General features: G+C 41.5%; 1 protein-coding gene across 1 annotated transcript in view; it reads right to left on the reverse strand.

Annotated features, from left to right (window-relative positions):
• Positions 1-8580: 8580 nt before the first annotated feature.
• LOC139399554 (contactin-associated protein-like 5) overlaps positions 8581-18844 on the reverse strand; it is a 94528-nt gene continuing 84264 nt past the window's right edge. The window contains exons 18-23 of the mRNA XM_071144927.1: positions 17141-17365; positions 14400-14533; positions 14106-14193; positions 11052-11255; positions 10585-10659; positions 8581-10420 (exon numbers count right to left, since the gene is read on the reverse strand). Of these exons, the coding sequence (XP_071001028.1) occupies positions 10167-10420; positions 10585-10659; positions 11052-11255; positions 14106-14193; positions 14400-14533; positions 17141-17365 (980 nt within the window). The 3' untranslated portion in view covers positions 8581-10166. The remainder of the gene's footprint in view (positions 10421-10584; positions 10660-11051; positions 11256-14105; positions 14194-14399; positions 14534-17140; positions 17366-18844) is intronic.

The raw sequence follows: 18844 nt of genomic DNA on the forward strand, positions 1-18844 counted from the left end.
TGTAAGATTGTTATGAGATTTTCACACGTGCTAGTGAGCTCTTCTTTGTTTAACCAGGTATGCCAGTTGAAAACAAGTTCTCATTTACAACTGCGACCTGACCAAGATAAAGCAAAGCAGTGTGACACAAACAACAACATAGAGTTACACGTGGAATAAACAAACGTACAGTCAATAACACATGGCTTGCCAGGAAGGATCCTGTCTTTCTACAGTGCCGAGCAAATGTCTCCACACCCCTTTTCTTATTTTGCTGCCTTAAAATTAAATCGAAAAAGGGATAAAATTGGATTTGTTTCTTACTTATATCCACTACTTGCTCCTACTTATATCCACTACTTGCTCCACATTTTCAAAGTGAAAGAAACATGTGAAAGAAAAAACTAAGATGTCTTGATTATGTAAGTCTTCACACCCCAGAAGTAATACTTGGTGGAAAGAATTTTGGCAGCAATTACAGCTGTGAATAATTTTGAATAGGATTCTACCAACTCTGTACAACTCTTAAGGCAACATATATGGACGGTTCCACCAATTCGGTGCCTTTTGAGATGTGTCAATTGGTGGAAAAAAACAGTTGGCAGTCATAAAAAAAATGTTTTATTTTATTTAACTAGGCAAGTTATGAGTCAGTCAATGACGGCCTAGGAACAGTGGGTTAACTGCCTGTTCAGGGGCAGAATGGCAGATTTGTACCTTGTCAGCTCAGGGATTTGAACTTGCAACATTTTGGGTATTAGTCCAACACTCTAACCACTAGGCTTTCCTGCCGCCCTGGAAGGGGCGAAAGACCTAGTCATTTGTTTGATTAGTTTGATATTTACAGACGTGACCCAGTTGTTCGCCCTTAATGTTATTGCTTTGCATCTGTTTAAGCTTTTTGTCCCGCTTATACAACAGTTGCAAAAGAAAACAATACTAAGCACACATTTACCAGTAGAAATAAAATAAAAATCTTGATATTTTCATTCATTTGAGCAAATACATACTAGCTCATCTTTGGTTGATAGAGATGCAACCCAGTCATTCGTTCAATTAGTTTGAAATCTATGGACTAGACCCAGTCGTTCATTTTTTATGTTCTGTTGCCATGCTCACTGGCAATGTTCTTATCCCTTGCTAGCTACAGTAGCTACAGCTAACACAGTCACGACATAACACAGTCACAAAGTATCTGTTTTCTATTGACATTATTTTGGATAAATCCATAACAATGAGCTGATAATGCCCAATTTTGTCTGGCATAGCTAGAAATGTTTGCCTTCTCATCAGGACACTCGTCAACACTGTTGCTAGCAAACCTAGCTCCCCAAAAATATGTCTCTGCAAAAACAAATCAATGCTACCTAGCAAGCTAAGTATCCAATTTCAGTTTGTGTAGTTGTTGGTTTAGCTTTCTGTAACTTTGTAGCAAGTACGGTCTGCATGTGTAGGCGCATATTGCGTCATGATTGCAAGGTGTCCTGATATCTTTTCCAACTGTCCCATTATCTGGTTTTAATGTTCATTCTAGAATGCCCTTCTAGCCAATCAGAAATGAGAATTTGACAAAGCTGTGGTATAAGGCTGATTTAAAATTAAATCGTCAACCTTGTTATGGTCAACCTTGTTACTTTATTTGGCACTTAATAGGCACATACTATAGTTATTTTAGTATTTAACCTCTTCAAATAGGAAAGTGTTTTTTATTAAGTTGAACATGTGCTCTTCGGACTGGGGACCCTAGCAACGGGTCCCGAATGGACGGGAGATTTCGGCAGCACCGGACAGGCGGGAGACTCGGCAGCTCCGGAGAGGACGGGCGATTCCTGCACTCTGGCAACTCAGGACAGACGGGCAACTCTGGCAGCTCAGGACAGACGGGCGACTCTGGCAGCTCAGGACAGACGGGCGACTCTGGCAGCTCAGGACAGACGGGCGACTCTGGCAGACTCAGGACAGACGGACGACTCTGGCAGCTCAGGACAGACGGGCGACTCTTGCAGCTCAGGACAGACGAGAGACTCTGGCAGCTCAGGACAGACGGGAGACTCTGGCAGCTCAGGACAGACGGGAGACTCTGGCAGCTCAGGACAGACGGGAGACTCTGGCAGCTCAGGACAGACGGGAGACTCTGGCAGCTCAGGACAGGCGGGAGCACCTGCAGGAAGGAGACGGAGGGACAGCCTGGTGCGGGGGCTGCCACCGGAGGCCTGGTGCGTGGACGAGGCACCGGATAGACCGGACCGTGGAGGCGCACTGGAGGTCTCGAGCACTGAGCCTGCACAACCCTACCAGCTGGATACTCCCCGTAGCCAGGCCAGTGCGGCGAGGTGGAATAGACTTCACTGGGCTGTGCTGCCGAACGGGGGACACCATGCGTAGGGCTGGTGCCATGTACCCCGGCCCGAGGAGACGCACTGGAGACCAGCGCACCGGGGACACCGTGCGCCTCACGGCATAACACGGTGCCTGCCCGGTCCACCTCTCTCCATGGTAAGCACGGGGAGTTGGCTCAGGTCTCCTACCTGACATAGCCACACTCCCCGTGTGCCCCCCCCAATACATTTTTGGGGCTGCCTCCTCATACCACCGCCGCTCAGCTTTCGATATTCCCCAGCCTGTGTCCAGGGTCCCTCTCCGTTCAAAATATCCTCCCATGTCCAGGAGTCTTGAGATTTCTGCCGCTGCCCGTTATCACCCTGCTTGGTCCTTGGTTGGTGGGTGATTCTGTAACGTTCGTTGTAGGTGGAAGAAGAGGAGGACCAATGCGCAGCGTGGTAAGTGTCCATATTCTTTAATCAAGTAATTGAACACTGAAACAAAACAATAAAACGACAAACGAACAGTCCTGAATGGTGCTGAAAAAACACTGAACAGAAAATAATCACCCACACCACACAGGTGGGAAAAGGCTACCTAAGTATGATTCTCAATCAGAGACAACTAACGACACCTGCCTCTGATTGAGAACCATACCAGGCCAAACACAAAAATACCACATAGAAAAAGGAACATAGACTACCCACCCAACTCACGCCCTGACCATACTAAAACAAAGACATAACAAAAGATCTAAGGTCAAAACGTGGCAAATGTCAATACCATTGTAAAGCACAATTTCTCCCCTTTCCAACAAAATCAATGACATGAGCTCCACTCTGCCCGTTTCTGCATAATTCAACAAGTCAATGAGCTCCGTGGGGTCTTTTTAAAAATGGCGGGTGGGGAAGCGAAACCAATGCGTGATAATAAGAAAGACAGATGTCGTGTGGGAAAACGTATTTTTTTCACTCGATCTGTCCAACTTATCACCTTATCGCCTCAAAAATGTAAATTAAACACTATAAAGAGTTTATGAAATGTGTCATTACAAACCTATTTGAAGGTTTGTGTCGAATTTGAATCGGGTTTTTAGGGCGGTGCTAAAGTGATCTTCAGAAGTAAACAGCGGCTTTGAGAGTGATAATCGCTTGCAGTGATGACGCAAAAAATTACTAGGTATCCCCCCCTTACCCCCGTCACTGTCCATTTCTGGTTTTTAAACGATGAGAGAAATGCTACACCTGGTGGAGAGAGATTGTAAGACAGAAATAGTTATGCGTGCTGTACGTTACAGCATGACACGTCACGATGTAACGGAGGGTCAGTTTTTCAACTTTTCTCCAATACTATAGAGCCATTACCATGTCGGTCAACGCTTGAATAGAAACGTAGTTCACACCCAAATTTTGAAGCCAACACTGTTGCTACAGTCCCATTAGTTTTCTTTGCAACCTCGTTTGAATGTCGCGATTGCGCACATTTGTACGGAATGGGGTGAGTTTACTTAAATGTGTGGTTTCACACTATGCTTTACACTATGATTTGACTAGTAGATGTTCAGTGTTTCTTTTGAAAAAAATATTTTGAAAGAAATACACTGAGCATACAAAACATTAAGAACACCTGCACTTTTTCTTTTTCTATATTCTGAGGGGGTAGATCAGCTTTAATACTGCAGATAGAGTTTAGCTTCCATCAATTGAATTGTCTGCATCATTTCCAATCCCCCGTATATTTTTTTGAAAAAATATATATACACTGTATATAGATATATTTTTAAATACATTTTCCTTTATTCTTTTCCCCTAACCCTACCACCCCTCCCCTAACTGGAGTAAACTAATGGATAACAACACTTGGGCTTCTAATTCCAGTTTATACATACTATATACATTTTACAGACACAATGTATTTTACAATAGTTATCTTTTGTTTGTTTTTAATCCCATCCTTCAGATCATTCAACCCCTCCCATTTATCCCTGAAGACCATCCAGTTTGATCTCTATTTTTCCACACATTTTTAACTGTGCTGTTTCACAACAGTTCTGAACCTAAATTCATTTTACAGTCACAGTATATTTTACATTAGTTATCTGTTGTTTTTAATCCCACCCTTTAGAGTCACTCAATTTAGTGTATGTCAACTTCTGACACACTGGAATTGTGATACAGTGAATTATAAATGAAATAATCTGCCTGTAAACAATGGTTGGAAAAATGACTTGTCATGCACAAGGTAGATGTCCTAACCGACTTGCCAAAACTGTAGTTGTTAACAAGAAATTTGTGGAGTGTTTGAAAACTGGTTTTCATGACTCCAACCTAAGTGTATGTAAACGTCCGACTTCAACTGTAGTTAAACTGGGTAAACATCTGCTTTTTCCATGGCATAGACTGACCTGGTGAATCCAGGTGAAAGCTATGATCCCTTATTGATGTCACTTAAATCCACTTCAATCAGTGTAGATTAAGGGGAGGAGACAGGTTAAATTGTATTTTTAAGCCTTGAGACAATTGAGACATGGATTGTGTATGAGTGCCATTCAGAGGGTGAATGGGCAATACAATATTTAAGTGCCTTTGAACAGGGTATGTAAGTAGGTGCCAGGCGCAAATGGTTTGTGTCAAGAACTGCAACACTGCTGGGTTTTTCAACAACTTGTGGAGTCCATGCTGAACGAATTGAGTCTGTTCTGAGGCCACCCTCTGAGGAAGATGTTCCTAATGTGTGGTATACTCTGTTCTGTTTCACCATATTAAAATAAGAGCTCAGTTCACAAAACATGGTTGACCTTTTAAACTTAAAATTAATCATTCAATAATTAATAATATTCAGAAATGACTTTGTCAAAACAGCTAAATACTGTAACTAGGGTTCTACGATGATGGTGAAAACTTGGAGACATGTTGGGGTTTAGTGGGTTAAAATATTCCTTGAAGTCACAAAGGGTGCACAGAGGGAAATGTCAAAATGCAGAATGTAGGCACTTTATCAAGTCTTTATTCATATACAAAATCATATTTATTGAATTATCCATGTGCTCTATATTAAAGGTCACTTCATTGAATATAACATGTTTTTAAAATTCAATATTGGTGCACAATGTCTAAATACCAATTCCTCATTTTGTGGCACTCCACATACTGCCACCACAATACAGTTTATTTTTCAAACGACCATACTGTGAATTAGGAACTAGCTTTAAACGGCCTCGATCCTGTAACCAGTCACATTTGTTTGCCTAACATTAAAGAGTGCTTTGTGTACACCAGTGGCGGTCAGTGCCGTTTAAGATGAGGGAGAACATTTGTTTTTCATGAGCATGGCCTTATTTCTATTACAGCATATTGGATGACTCATTCAAATTCCATTCGCCCAGTTCAATGTGACAGCAATAGGTTCAGGCTACTACATGATGCTCAAATTTGCCCTATACCCATCATGAGGCTGCTACAACCTAGCCTATGAATGAAAGTTTACAATGTAGGTGCACACAGGTTGAGAGACACATTTGAGGTGACAGACAGTGACACATAGACAGACAGTGGCATTCAACACCGCCTTGCACACTCTTGCCTGCATCTAGCTGATATAGGGTGTAATCATTAGTCCAACTGTCGCAAACTATAATTTCTATTGGACAAATTCTGGTTTGTTTATCCCCGTTTTGTTCCGTTTGCTTCTGTTTTAAGAAATGTTTTTCAACAAAATCGGTGGAATGAGTACACCCCTGATCATGCGTAATAACAGTTCACTTTCATAGGAGCCACGTTGTATTCCTTCTATGCACTCTCCTCTCACCTTGTCCCTTTGCTTGTGGCCTTCAATACAACACATCAGCTGCATGTGACCAGGTGAAAAAATCTTTCCAAGCCAAACCACTACACACAGCCTACATCATTGTCACCATATTAGCTAAAGTAAAGTCATAGTCAGCTTAACTAATAGAACTAATGCGTTAGTAAACCCGCTACAATCATGCAGTAATGTTAGTTTACAGTCCGTAAGCCGTTACACCGGGGACCCGGTGGCAATAAATTAATAATACCAAAAGCTTACCTTGACTTGGAAGAGTTCCAGTGTTGTGTTGGATAGTCAGAGCCAGCTAGCTAACTTAGCATCCCTCTGTTTGAGCAGGGTTTTTCAGTAGGCTAAACTAGCTAGCTGCATTTGCTAGCTAAGGAAGTAAAACCCGAAAGTGAAAAAAATATAAAATCTCTCTACATATTTCTCTCTTGCTTCTCCTTCATTTTGGAAAAAATAATTTGTTCAAAACTGTTCAACTATTGTCTTTCTCTCTCTTTGAGTCAACTACTCACCTCATTTTACGCACTGCAGTGATAGCTACTGTAGCTGGTGCTTATGCTTTCAGTACTAGATTAATTATCTTATCCTTTGATTGGGTGAACAACATGTAATTTCATGCTGCAAGAGCTCTGATAGATTGGAGGACGTCCTCCGGGGGTCAGAACCATGAGCTTCCTAGGTTTTGTATTGAAGTTAATATACCCAGAGGAGGATGGAAACTAGCTGTCCTCTGGCTACACCATGGTACTACCCTACAGAGTACTATTGAGGCTACTGTAGACCTTCTTTGCAAAATTGTTTGAAACAATTGTTTGGTGATGTGATTATATTCAGCATTGTTTTCTTAATCAATTGTTTGGTGACGTGATTATAGTCAGTATAGTTGTATCTAAAAAGGATAACTTTTAAAATGTTTTAGAATTTACATTTTTAGGAAATTCACTGAGGAGGATGGTTCTCCCCTTCCTCCTCTGAGGAGCCTCTACTGGTGTACACAGTATACTAATACAAAGTAGCTCCGTGCTGGCTGTAAACAGAATGAGAGAAGCTGAAGCACAGGGAGATACAGAGGGAGAACTGGTCCTGCATGGCTCAGTTGGTAGCGCATGGCACTTGTACCACCAGGGTTGGCGGGCCACCCATACTTAAAATGTATGCCCGCATAACTGTATTTCGGTTTGGATAAAAGTGTCTGCTGAATGGCATATATTATTATTAACTGATAAATCACTGTGTGTGTCCACAGGGATCCATGTCACCATATAAGTATTTTCTATAGATGCATATTACAGTGATCTACAGTGTCTGCATCATGTATGTCACAGTAACCCTCATCTGGCTCTACAGTGCTTGGGGCTGGGAGAAAGGCCTGCTGCGTTCTTCCATCTTCTTCATGTGCCTTCACAGGTACACAAAGGTCCTTCCCCAGGACAATATCATGATGTCGAAACCCAGGAATAGATATACCAAGTGAATTGGTGCTACAGTACACCGTGTTCTAGATATGAGGGTGAATCTCAAATAAACACAACAATTATGTTAAACACAGTGGTGGTAAAATAAATGTCTCCCCAAAGACCAGTAAACACAGCATTATCCATCTTTGAAAATACTCCCTTTCACTGGAGACATATTTTACAACCATACCTTGAGCAACCGTAATAGATCTGGAGCAATCCAGTTTGCATGCACGCAAAAGGGGTTTTCTTAGGTGGCTTTCCACTCATTTACGTTTTGAGAAGAAAACACACCTAGCAATATGCAAAGTATTTTAGCTGAAATGAAACTTCCTTGGCCTTGCCCATTGCCACACTACTAAAGCCACTCATGGAGACACCATGTTATCTTATGATTGACAGAACCATGGGTTAGACCAGGATATAATAGAAAAAGGGCAATATAAATGGGTACTCCACGGTAATACATTTATAATGCAATTAATTAAATAAAATAGCAGGAATTCATTTTTTTAATTGGACACTTAATTGGATGAATAAGAATATATCCCGGTGTTGTAATATTTGACTCGACTCGTCAGGATAAAATACTGAAGAAAGCACAATTAATTTAGAGACAACACAATTTCCCACCCATTAAAGTAATTAAATACTGTGGCTTTGTGATTGAATTAGGTCAGATTCCATTTTGCACATTTACCATAACAACATTTGTAGGAAGGAGGATGTAGTTTCACAGCACATAATGAATGTTTCTACTATATCAGGATACAAAGGACCACCTCTTGGCATTTACCATCCTTGGTCTATGTATGCTTCTACACGCATGTAAAAACAACACAATCACTCATATAAAGACAATAAGAAAGTTAAAGATTGAGATACAGGTGATGTAGCATAAAACTTCTCTGAAAGAGATCATTATTTTTCAAAAAGAATGTTTGGTTTTATTAAACATATATTCATAATATACCTGTACAATTATAGCCATACAAAATGGGCCCTCAAAATAACCACAATATCAACATGAGTACAAAAAGGATTTCAGAGTCTCAGAGGTTAACCATAACTTGCTGTCAAGGACACTTTAATATGAAAGAAAAAAATGTTTTCAGGCAATACTTCCGCCAATTTCATTATTTTGGTGATGGTGTGTTTATGAACTGTTGCTCATCAAAGATGTTTGCGTATACGATTTTCATTCTCATTCTCTGTTTTATTATTGATAAACTGTCAAACTGTGTTATTTTGCACTTAGTGCCGATTATCCTTTCCCACTTAATTTTCAGAGAAAAATTACACTAAACTAAGCATCAATATCCAGCATTAAATACCAGTATATACTAATCACTTTATACTGTAGATCTAACACAGGGATACTGTTGACGTCAAGCAGTAGCAATGAATTAAAAACTTTTAATAAAAAATACAATATAAAATGGTAGCAAATGCGTGAACAGATCAAACGCGTGACAGAACAAAATGTTTACTGAAGGAAACAAACAAAACAATAAAAATACCCAAAATAAATCTAAAAAGCTTGGGTGAACAACTTAAGCTTTGTATATGGCAGCTCTTTGAAGACTCCTCTAACCCTTGGCCCGGCAGCCACTTCTGTGGTATATGATGGTTAGGTTTTCTTGCTAGGGGACCGCTAGCCGATGTTCCAGTTAGCTGGGATATTTTTACATTCCCTTTCTTGCAGCAATACAATCCAGCCCAGCATGTGTATTAGAAACCTCAAGAACATTGTGGAGAAAGAAGAATTTTAAATCAAACTTTCAAATAATTATAATGTAGGAAACCGGTCCGGGGCACCTCATTTTTAAATGGCTTTATTTAAGGATATATTGAAATGGAGATTTAATTTTAATATCAGTTCTTTGTGGAATTAATTTAATCTTAATTAATCACTGCATTATCAAGATCAGTAAAACAATACTTATCTTACTCTGTGTTTTTCAATAGTATATTATCTAAGATGGCCTTTGCGTTTAGTCTTTTCAACCATTCCATTCTGTTAAACTTCTAACCATTTTCTTAGGAATTTGAAATAGATTCATTGCATGTGTGCGTAGATTCTCTGAGTCAGAACATGAGATTTCTTCCCCACATGACAGTGGGAGAGTTTAATCTTCGCAATCTACATACATTGAGCCACCAAAACAGTGCCACTGTCCATGTTTTCCTCTATGTGGCTTTATACCATAACATTGCCTACACTTCCTATAACATTGCCTGCCTATTCTAACCCTTCCAGGCTCTTTGTATTCCTATCATTGGATAAATCCGTTGCACCATACCCAAATGCTTCAATCTCTTATGGCACCATTTTCCTGTCCCATCACCAGCATTCGTAAGCCGACCGGTCAACATCTTTGCAGCTACAAGTCCTGTCCTACGAAATATCTAGACAGAAATGGGAAGACGTTCCCCACCAGGATATTCCCACAGTTCCCTAAAGGAGAATGAATTCTTCATTTCTACCGCAGAGGAGCGAGGAAAAAGTCTGGATGTCTCCTCCCGTGCAGACAGCTGGACAAAACAGAATAAAGGTAAGCAGCGATGGCTAAAAGGCTTGGCTGGATGCTGTGGTCAGATGTAGTACTCCCTGTTGTCCCTGAGGGTGGCGCTGTCGTGGAGGTGGAGCTCTGTCCGGTAGGCTGATTCGGCCCGGTAGACCGGTTCGGCCTGGTAGGCTGCTTCTCTCCGGTAGGCTGTTTCCAGGTTGTGTCGGTGCTCCTTCTCCTTGATGCTGGCATCTCTCTGGGCTTGCCGGTGTTGGTAAAGGAAACGGGTCATCACCACCACCACACACAGAGTGATGAAGACCACTGCTGTCACCACTCCTGTAGACGAGCATGGGTTAGTTATGACATCACAGGTTAGGTTATCAAGGAGACAACCACAAAAATGAGAAGAAAGAAAAGAAAGAGAGAAAGGAAGAAAGAAAAATAGGCTAATTTCATAGTAAGACAGGACCAATAAATTAAGACAAAATAGAGAAACAAACCTCCAATTACTGCTGAATCATGCCGGGTGTCATTGCCTTGCTGCTCCTTATCTTTGTTTGCTTTCGCAGCTTGATCTGGCAGAGAAGAAAAGAGAAGCCGGCTAATTAATTAACTTTCAGTAATGAGTGAATGAGCTGTGCAGCCAACGGATGTTCCTCAACAGGGTGTATGTGGCAGAAGATAACGTATTTTTGTAACTGTGTAAACAATGATAACAAAACTTCCATTAGGCTGTCAGGCATCAGCTCATTGTGGTGTCGATTCGTTCCTGATTTATCCCTAAAATGTAATAATGATGCTTTAAGCCAGAGACAAAACTGGACATCCACAGTTGATTCCACACACCTTCAAATGGTTTCCAGAATGAAAGCTGAACAGCTGTGGCATAGTAAACAAACAAATATATTTGTTCGACCTGAGTTTTATCCAGTTAGCTAAGTGGACACTGTGTTTTACAATAGCTTACCTGAGAGTGGGTGTGAAGTTGTTGAGTCAGCCAGCACCCCACAGTTAGACTCCACCAGGTGACCCCGTACGCTGACCAATGAGCTGCCACGGTTTAGTAGCGCTGCCTTCAGTGGAGCCACGTGATTGAACTGGACTGATGAGAGGCAGCCAATGAAGCCCTTAGATCCTGCCTGCATCACCTCCTCATCAAAATTTTCTCCTCCTGTAATTCAGGATTAACATTGAGCTGTTAAAGCAGTATAGTCTCTCACGGGAAAGAAAGTTATCCCACAAGAGAACAAGTTTCTTGTGAGCTAAAACAAATAAAACATATCAAATCAAATCAAATTTTTATTTGTCACATGCGCTGAAAACAACAGGTGTTGCTTACTTACAAGCCCTTAACCAACAATGCTTTAAGAAGTTTAAAAACGTGTTAAGTAAAAAATAGATAATAAAAAAATAACAAATAATAACATATAATTAAACAGCAGCAGTACAATAACAAGCGAGGCTATATACAGGGGGTACCGGTACAGAGTCAATGTGCGGGGGCACCGGTTAGTTGAGGTAATTGAGGTAATATGTAGGTAGAGTTAAAGTGATTGCATAGATTATAAACAGAGAGTAGGAGCAGCGTAAAAGAGGGGTCTGGGTAGCCCTTTGATTAGCTGTTCAGGAGTCTTATGGCTTGGGGGTAGAAGCTGTTAAGAAGCCTTTTGGAACTAGACTTGGCGCTCTGGTACCACTTGCCGTGCGGTAGCATAGAGAACAGTCTATGAATAGGGTGACTGGAGTCTTTGACAATTTTTAGGGACTTCCTCTGACACCGCCTGATATAGATGTCCTGGATGGCAGGAAGCTTATCCCCAGTGATGTACAGGGCCGGACGCACTATGCCCATAGTTCTTGCGGTCGAGGCCGAGCAGTTGCCATACCAGGCAGTGATGCAACCAGGTCTCTGACCTCCTCCCTATAGGCTGTCTCATCGTTGTTGGTGATCAGGCCTACCACTGTTGTGTCGTCGGCAAAACTTGATGATGGTGTTAGAGTCGTGCTATGTTATGCAGTCATGAGTGAACAGGGAGTACAGGAGGGGACTGAGCACGCACCCCTGAGGGGCCCCCGTGTTGAGGATCAGCGTGGGGGATGTGTTGTTCCCTACCCTTACCACCTGGGGACGGCCCGTCAGGAAGTCCAGGATCCAGTTGCAGAGGGAGATGTTTAGTCCCAGGGTCCTTAGCTTAGTGATGAGCTTTGAGGGCACTATGGTGTTGAACACTGAGCTATAGTCAATGGATAGCATTCTCACATAGTTGTTTCTTATGTCCAGGTGGGATCTGTTGGGGTGGTATGCAAATTGGAGTGGGTCTAGGGTTTCTGGGATAATGGTGTTGATGTGAGCCATGACTAGCCTTTCAATACTCTTCATGGCTACAGACGTGAGTGCTATGGGTCGGTAGTCATTTAGGCAGGTTACCTTAGTGTTGTTGGGCAAAGGGACTATGGTGGTCTGCTTGAAACATGTTGGTATTACAGACTCAGTCAAGGACCGGTTGAAAATGTCAGTGAAGACACTTGCCAGTTGGTCAGCACATGCTCGCAGTACACGTCCAGGAAATCCATCTGACCCTGCGGCCATGTGAATGTTGACCTGTTTAAAGGTCTTACTCACATCGGCTACGGAGATCGTGATCACACAGTCATCCGGAACAGCTGGTGCTCTCATGCATGTTTCAGTGTTACTTGCCTCGAAGCGAGCAAAGAAGTAATTTAGCTTGACTGGTAGGTTCGTGTCACTGGGCAGCTCGTGGCTGTGCTTCCCTTTGTAGTCTGTAATAGTTTGCAAGCCCTGGCACATCCAACGAGCGTCGGTGCCAGTGTAGTACGATTCAATCTTAGTCCTCTATTGACGCGTTGCCTGTTTGATGGTTCGTCGGAGGGCATAGCGAGATTTCTTATAGGCTTCTGGGTTAGAGTCCCACTCCTTGAAAGTCGCAGCTCAACCCTTTAGCTCAGTACAGATGTTGCCTGTAATCCATGGCTTCTGGTTGGGATATGTACGTACGGTCACTGTGGTGACGATGTCATCGATGCACTTATCACACCAGTATCACTACTTGCACATCATCATCTATCACTCCAGTGTTAATCTGCTCAATTGTAATTACTTCGCTACTATGACCTATTAATTGCCTTACCTCCTCACGCCATTTGCACACACTGTATATCGACTTTCTTTTATTTGTTTTTCTATTGTGTTATTGACTGTACGCTTGTTTATTCCATGTGTAACTGTGATGTTGTTTGTGTCGCACTGCTTTGCTTTATCTTGGCCAGGTCGCAGTTGTAAATGAGAACTTGTACTCAACTAGGTTACCTTGTTAAATAAAGGTGAATTTTTTGGTTTGTTGATGAAGCCAGTGACTGATGTGGTGTACTCCTCAATGCCATCAGAATAATCCCAGAACATATTCCAGTTTGTGCTAGCAATTTGTGCTTTTATGATGTACAAATTAGTCATTGTGGAAGATATGTATGTAGAGCATATTTAGTAGATCTTCATTTGTATGCTTTTGATTAGAGGAGTGAGTGAGTAGGATACAGAGAGAGAGCGAGAGAGAGAGAGAGAGAGAGAGAGAGAGAGAGAGTGAGTTGGCTTTCTGCTTAGGTTATTGTATTCAACTCTTATTTGCTCTCTGTCAGAACCCTTTTAGTCCCCATCAATGAATCTTTATTCAGCCTATATTAGATTTAGCCTCCCCATCAATTAATCTTTATACAGCCTTTATTAGATTCAGCCTCCTTTGCCTCCTGAATTGAAGATAAGGTTTCTATGGCAACCGCAGTGAGGGATAAACAAATAATTATGCTACAGCATTGATGGTAAAATCTTTACATCAGCATGTCCGGTTTTACAAAAGCTATTCTGAGAACGGGTTTGAAAATGTGGAGAAATAGGTGTGAACAGCATCACATAAAGTCATGAAACAACACACGTGTGCACGTGGTCCTCATTTCATTATTCAAAATAGCTCCATGCATGGCAGTATCATTTCATAGGCGGGCTTACCGATGACTTTGCCCAAAGTCAATGATCTGATTAATATCAACTCCGCATCAGATGACAGGGTGTACTTTCTGTGGATGTCCTGATCGATCTGGGGGAATGTGGAAAGCAATCAAGTAATAAAAACGAGGATTACAGGAAATACTGATTCATCTAAATGGCTGCAAATTGCTGTAGTCCAGCTAAATTGATTGGGAACTAAAGCACTTTCTTAACAGTATACAATACTGCCCAGATGCTGCGAAGGAATTACACTGCACAGTATCTACACCTCTTGTACATGTATCCATTGCTCACCTGTAGGTAGACATCTTTCCCCTGACGGTGGATTCTGATACGGTGGAGGCGTCCGTCTGCCAGGCTGCTGGGGCTGGGGCTGAACACATCTGGCTTCCTGTACACATGGAGACGATACCAGATCTGGAGACTCCCTGCAGAACACAGCACAAACTAGGTGAAAACCATGCATTGAAAGATCTAAAACTCACAGTGCCTTCGGAAAGTATTCAGACTACTTGACTTTTACACATTTTGTTCCGTTGCAGCCTTATTCTAAAATCGATTAAATTACATTTTAAAAAATCAGCAATCTACGCACAATATGCGTACATTTGCAAATGTTTTATTTACGAAAGTATTTAGACCCTTTGCTATGAGACTCAAAATTAAACTGAGGTGCATCCTGTTTCCGTTGATCATCCATGAGGTGTTTCTACAACTTGATTGGAGTCCACCTGTGGTAAATTTAGATGATTGGACATGATTTGGAAAGGCACACTGTCTATATAAGGTCCCACAGTTGACAGTGCATGTCAGAGCAAAAACCAAGCCATGAGGTCGAAGGAATTGTCCCTTTGAGTTTAAGTGTTAAGTGTTAAGCTTGTAGCATCATACCCAAGAAGACTCAATGCTGTAATCACCGCCAAAGGGTCTGAATACTTATGCAAATGTGATATTTCATCTTTTATATGTAATACATTCACAAACATTTATATAAACCTATTTTTGCTCTGTCATGGGGTATTGTGTGTAGATTGATGATAATTATTATTTTTGTTTTAATACATTTTAGAATTAGACTGTGATGTAACAAAATGTGGAAATTCAAGGGGTCTGAATACTTTCTGAAGGCACTGTACCTTGATGCGTGGGACTATTGGACTATTGGACGTAAAAGTCATGCATCAAAGTCAATGTGGGGACTATGCAAATATCTCTAATTTTCATTCGGGCTAAAGTATATACGAAAATGAAAACGGATTTTGAAATATCCATTAAATGCCCTTTTGGTGCTTTGGAAATGTTATTGCCTTTGTTTCTTTGAATTTGGCAATTTTCCATGAGCTGTGCCGATGAGATTGTCCCGAGAGTTGTTTATTCATTAAAACGCCAGAGGCTTGACAATAACCTTTAATTTAAATAGATAAACTTATCTCATGAGGATCACCTCATCTTAACCTATTCAATGCCCCACGCACATCTATCAATCTAAATTAGTTTGGAATGCCAAGAACCATATAAATGAAAATAGCATTCTGACTGAATGAAAGAGAGGAGACCGGTTAAAGAAGGATTTTAAGCCTTGAGACAATTGAGACCTGGATTGTGTATGTGTGCCATTCAGAGGGTGAATGGGTAAGACAAAATATTTAAGTGCCTTTGAACGGGGTATGGTAGTAGATGCCAGTCGCACCGCTTTGAGTGTGTCAAGAACTGCAACGCTGCTGGGATTTTCACGCTCAACAGTTTCCCGTGTGTATCTAGAATGGTCCACCACCCAAAGGACATCCAACCAACTTGACACAACTGTGGGAAGCATTGGAGTCAACTTGGGCCAGCATCCCTATGGAATACTTTCAAAACCTAATAGAGTCCATGCACTGACAAATTGAGGCTGTTCTGAGGGCAAAAGGGGATGAACTCAATATTAGGAAGGTGTTCCTAATGTTTTATACACTCCAGTGTGCTTCTCTATTGATGCCCCTCAACAAAAGAGTGATGAAATTAAGATCCTACATCTGTAGATGTATAAATAGTTATCCTCGAACAGCCTCGATGTTCCTCCCACACACACGACACTAGATCTGAGAGGCAGAGAGCTTTGCATTATCAAGTGAAGATGGGTCAATACTACAATTCCAGCTCAGTTCGGCGAATGGTTTTATGATATGTTATGAGAAACCCCTGACTGTGCCCGGGTGCCGGAGATTACCGTGGATGAAATGTCCTCCTGATCCTCCAATATTTACAAAGGCGTGACTCTTCCACATGCCCCGATGAACACAAACGAGCATAAAGGAGCGACGACTTAAAGAAAAACGGTGTAACTCAACACGATGCTGGTGGGCTTTCTGTTCTACTTGGAAGGATGTCAGATTAGAGGTCTAAGGTGCGTGATCTGGAGTGTTCATGGCGTCGTTATGGATGAGGCTGAATAGGCTGAGACGCATTGCTAAACCTGGATCTGTCAAGGTTCATTTTTTTTAATTTATTACTGTCCGTTATGTAATGGATGGAAATATTCTCAACATGACATATTACTTCTTCCATATTTGTGAAGGGACTATAATTCCATCATTCTATTAAAAAAAAAAACATATTGCATTTTTTGTGTTGAAAGTTGTGCAAGGCAACTTGGTTCTTTCAGCCTTTTGCTGTGAGGTACAATGGGAGAAAACACTCCATATAATGAGATTCAATTCTGAATTTAGAGTTGCACTCTGCTAGCTAATTGAGCCATTACAACCCCCTTTGCTAAAGCCTTGGTGGAGCGCCAACTTTTTCCAGAAATCTGGAAATATGTTCAAAGCATAGACAGGACACATTAGAAATGATTCAATTATTGTACGTACTACAGACCAGTGGAGGCTCCTGAGGGAAGGACGGCTTATAATAATGGCTGGACTGGAGTAAATGGAATGGTATCAAGCACGTGTTTGATACCATTCCCTTCACTCCATTCCAGCCATTATTATAAGCCATCATCCCCTCAGCAGCCTCCACTGTTACAAACAAATGAATGGTAGAGGTGTCCCTACCATTGAGTGCCAGGATGACTGCTATGTACTGCTGGCTGAAGGTGCTGACAGTGAGCAGCATGGCAGGGCTTTGTGTGGTCATGAAGCTGAAAGCCATGTTCTCTCTGGCCCTACTGCTCTCTCTGTAGACTCTGGACGCCTGGGAGCTTCTGTTCTGCATCACAGAGAAAGGCTCCTGGAAGGTGTAGGTCACCGACGACTCTCTGTCAAATGACACAGACACCTCTGCATGGACACAGAGAGAGAGGATGGATCATTAGGGGAGTCATGCTATTATACACTGAATTCATTACATCAATTGTTGATTACATTTTCTAAGTTGTAGCTGCACTTAGCTGAACCTAATCACCAGTCAGAATTTTAAAAATCACCAACACTCCTGACAAATACACGTTCTGTCAATGTCCTGGGACGAAATAGAACGACGTGTACCTCCTATAAGAAACAGAACACCCTTTGTTAAAGAAGTGTCTGCTCCATGATAATGGAGGCCTAGATTAGTGTGAATGTGAGAGCCAGATCCTCTCAGACAGACCAGAGAAAGCAGAGCAGCAAGGATCTGTCATCTCATCTTCTCCCTCTTTGATGTCTTTTTCAGATGGACTCCAATCTGCACTCTGAATGCCACTGATCTCAACACCTCCACTTTAAGAGCAAAGTGAACACCTCTCAAAACATTCCGTTCTTTTCTCTTCCCCCGTTCTCTTCAAAATTATTCATGGACAAAGGAAGATATTGCATAATTATAGCTTTGTCTAAGCACATTCTCAGCGAGTTTTATGTTTTCATAACTAAGTTTCATAACAAGTCATGACTTTGTGGAAAGAGAATGAAAAGCGCTCCACCCACACAAGAGCAGACAGTAGAAATAAAGAAGAATCTACAAAGACAGAACAGGGTTATGATAAGTCAATATTGCTTTCTTTCTGAAACATGATTGAAGGCAAAGATTGCTTAACTGAAAAGAGGCTCAGGAACAAGTATATCCAGTGCTTCAGAGAAAAACAAGCTATCTCAAAATATGCAAGAATCCCACACATGCGGCGGTCGCTACATCCTGCTTTTTGCTTAAAACTGCTCTTTCTAGCCTCGTTTATACCTGTGGCTAACATGTCTGTGTTTACACAGGCAGCTGGATTCAGGTCTTTTTTTTCACTCATTAGTATTTTGACCAATCACAGCAGATGTTTTCTCATAATTTTTCAGAGATGATCTGATTGCCAAAAGACCAATTAGTGAAAAAAAATGTCAGAATTGGGCTGCCTGTGTAAACGCATCCAATGTGTCCTTTGTCCTGATCTTATTTACTTTCTGATTGTGCCCACATTGTAACTGTTGCATCAACACACGGTAGCAAAATGGTAGTGGTAGTCTCTTATCCATCCACTGTCCCTGCATTGTGATCAGATATCCTGGTCCCTGCCTCTATGCTAATTACTTGACAGATATTCTTTCAAAATAATATTTATTTATTTTAAGACACATATTGATGCCATAAGTCAATGGCATCAATATGTGTCAATGATTTTATAGGGCGGGATGATGATTTAAATGGTTTCACTGTGGAGATCCGTCTACAATTGTAAGACAGACACAATGCATCTGACTACCTCGGTAGGTGTTGAGGAAGATCAGATCACAGTCAGATCTTTAATCATCTACACTTGTCAAAAAACATTGGGGATAATCAGGATGTGGAAAAGA

Source organism: Oncorhynchus clarkii, chromosome 3 (assembly GCF_045791955.1).
Source record: "Oncorhynchus clarkii lewisi isolate Uvic-CL-2024 chromosome 3, UVic_Ocla_1.0, whole genome shotgun sequence".
NCBI classification, from domain to species: domain Eukaryota; kingdom Metazoa; phylum Chordata; class Actinopteri; order Salmoniformes; family Salmonidae; genus Oncorhynchus; species Oncorhynchus clarkii.